At 35.9% G+C, this 3,252-nt stretch overlaps 1 protein-coding gene across 1 annotated transcript; it reads left to right on the top strand.

Moving 5' to 3' along the window:
* Window positions 1–697: 697 nt before the first annotated feature.
* LOC145612742 (uncharacterized) lies at window positions 698–1,156 on the top strand. The gene has a single exon (XM_081668040.1). It carries the CDS (start codon window positions 698–700, stop codon window positions 1,154–1,156), a length of 459 nt encoding a protein of 152 aa, XP_081524166.1.
* Window positions 1,157–3,252: the final 2,096 nt, after the last annotated feature.

Here is a 3,252-nt window from a genome sequence, read left to right on the forward strand (position 1 = left end):
AAAATCTCGATGAGATATTATTTATTAAACATCAAAACTACTTTGATAATTTTACATTTTAGATTGATGTTGAACTATAATACAATAAGATCTCAACAAATCTTGCTATTTGGTCAATCCTTATTTGAAGCATGCAAGAGCGCGACATGCATCGACATTTCCTAATGTGCATATCACACACATTCATATTTGAACTGCAACCATTGTTATACACATATGTAGGTATATCAGCATATGTAGTTTATCCTTTATCAGCTTATTCTATTATTTCAATCGAGACTATAAAAAAAATGGTTATTACGAAATACACTCCTTAGCTCCATAGAGTTTGACTTATTGGTGCTGACTTAGTCAAACTTTGACACAGTTTGACTTAAATTAATAAAAGCCCAAATTATCTTTTTCCAAAAAAAAAAATCAAAAAAAAAAATCTCAGAAATCGTGTTGCCCTGGTTGAAAGTCGTAAGCAAGTCCAATACTGCAATCTCTAACCAATAAATCAATAATATGCAAACAATAACGACGTCGTTTCAATCGCAATATCAATGTCACGAATTCATCCCTAACTAAAATTTACAAATTCAATTTTTTCAAAAAAAAAAAAAATTTTACAAATTCAACAAACTTTGACATTCCACGTTGTTGAAGAAGAAGGAAGATAAAACTCCGAATTTCGAAACCTCCAATTCAATCGACAATGGCGAAACGTTTCTTCCTCCTCCCACTCTCTCTCTTCCTCCTTCTCCTTTCTCTCTCCTCCGCAAACACTAACCCTAATTCTCTGTTAGCAGCACACACAGAACTCAAAAGCTACGGTTTTCCCGTCGGACTTCTCCCCTCGAACGTCGCCGACTACTCAATCAACCGAACTTCCGGCGACTTTTCCGTCAAACTCAGTGATCAATGCAAGCTTACTCTTCCGCCAGACAACTACCTCGCGTCGTATTCGAAGATCGTCAGGGGTAAAATCGTCAAGAATAAGATTGCTCAGCTTGATGGAATTAGGGTTAGGGCTATGTTTCAGTGGTGGTCGATTACTGGGATTCGATCTAGTGGTGATGATTTGGTTTTCGAGGTTGGATTGTTGAGTGCTAAGTATCCTGCCAAGAATTTCAAGGAGAGTCCTCCTTGTGAGGGTCTTAAGGCCGATTCTTGAGCTCCGATTTCGAGGTTTGAATTTGAATTTTTTTGAGCTTAATTGGTTGGATTTTTTAGGGGTTTTTGTTGTGTTGTTGTTTGATCGAATTTTGATGTTATGATTGTTATCTAGGGTTTATATTTACTGATTGTTTTTGCTGTGTGATTTGGTTGGATGTGGCTTTCTGGGTGCTAATTTTTGCTTTTGATGTTGCTTTACGCTTTAGTATTGTTTTGATTATTGAATTTCTGGTAATTAAAGTGATTGTGACTTTGTGAGGTTTTAGTGGTTATGACTGATTGGTGTTGGAGGGATGATTAGTTTATCTCTGAGAAACAGGCGTTTTTGCTTTACTTTATATATGTATATGTATATGTATATGTATATGCTGATGTTGTAAGTTGGAAATTGAATAGTAGGTAAGAAACTTTTATAGTGATGAAGTGAGGGATGAAAAGGTTGATCTTTTTGGAGATTAGGAATTGTTGTGACTTGTGAGGGGCATGAACTTTTCTCAACGAAAACTTGGAGGATACTATATTCATTGCAGGCGGTTCTTGAAATCTTATTACGATTGTATGCATTTTTGATGCTGAGGGTGGTCGGTGCGCCTTTGCCATCTTGTCTTGATTAATAGGAGTCTGAGGAAAGAAGACTTTACAAGCTGTTGTCACCAGCTATATGAATTGACGTTTAGGAATATTTGTTATGCAATGCTATGGTGCATCTTCTAATTGGTGGTTCAAAGAATAGTGAGAATGTATTTTGTGGGAGCCAGAGAGAATCTGGGAGACTTATCGGAATGGAAGTATGCAAAATCTTTGGAGAACAGAGTTGATGGTTGTAATCCAGCACTTTTTGTTTGGGATGCCCTGGTGAGCACTTGAGTGCATGTGATTTAAGATGGTCTATATTGCTGTCCCCTTGCTCGAGTTTTGCTGATTGTGCAAATACTCCTAATCTCCTATAGTTCTATGTAGTCATGAGATGCCTAATTAGTTAGGTAAATGGATCAATTAGCAATTTAGAGAAAGTGAGCGCCAAAGGAAATAGAAGCTGAAGAACAAGAGACAAAACATTCCTGATTTTTGGTCAAAGTTTAAAAGGCTTTTGGGAACCAATCCTGTGTTATACATATCCAAATGGGGAGAGTACTTTTATTGGTTCCCTCAAAGTTAATTTAAGCTGATTATACAGTTTAAGTAACTGAACGGATTTGCAATTGCTATTATCTATCATAATGATTAGAGAGTAACGTTGGGCTTGTTAGCTTAGTATGAGTGAACTCTATTGATATAATAAATAGTATAGCTGAAGTTCCTGATTATTATAGAGAATTGATGGTGAGGCTTGTATTGCAGCAGAGAGATATGGTTGTCTCCATATACAACAAAAAGGAAAGCTATACTGGGAAAATAGGGAAGAGAAATTCTTGGAAATCATGGGAGAGTCTTTTTGAAGGTAAGAGCATAAATGGAGGAAGAAGAAAGAGAAGAGAGATAAAGAAGGGAAGTGCATGATGTGGTTTTGGAAGAGAGTATATTATTTACGCTTGTTTCATAAATTATACTAATTATTTTGTACTTCATACTATATTCTATAGATTGGGGATAAGATTGATATAATGGCTTTGAGCTTTGGGAAGTTACAGGAACGGCAAGTTGGACTATTAGAGTGCCAATTTGATTTTATTGCTGTAATTACAAAATTCGATGACACATCTGAATTATAGGACACTTTCTGAAATGTATTATTGGAATGGTTTTTGAGTGAACTGTACTGGAGTAAAGAGGGAACCATTGTCACACACTCACACAACCATATTACTGCAATACATTGGGTGGGAATGCATCTTTATTCCCCACAGATCTTGTGCTTTTGACTTGTGAGATACTTTGCAAGCTTTCAAATGACCTATTTTAATTTTAAAATTTTCAATTTTTATGGTAAGTTTTCCATATATTCAACGGATATTATTGCTCAAATTGCTAGAGTAGCCAAACGAGGGTTCTTATCTTTTGGTGACTAAGTCTGGCTTTCTGATAATTTTGACCCATGCATTGTGTAGTTTACATGTTAAGTTTTTGGCGGGTTACATGTTAGACCAAACTATT

This window comes from Chenopodium album, chromosome 24, assembly GCF_948465745.1.
Source record: "Chenopodium album chromosome 24, dcCheAlbu1.1, whole genome shotgun sequence".
Lineage (NCBI taxonomy): Eukaryota > Viridiplantae > Streptophyta > Magnoliopsida > Caryophyllales > Amaranthaceae > Chenopodium > Chenopodium album.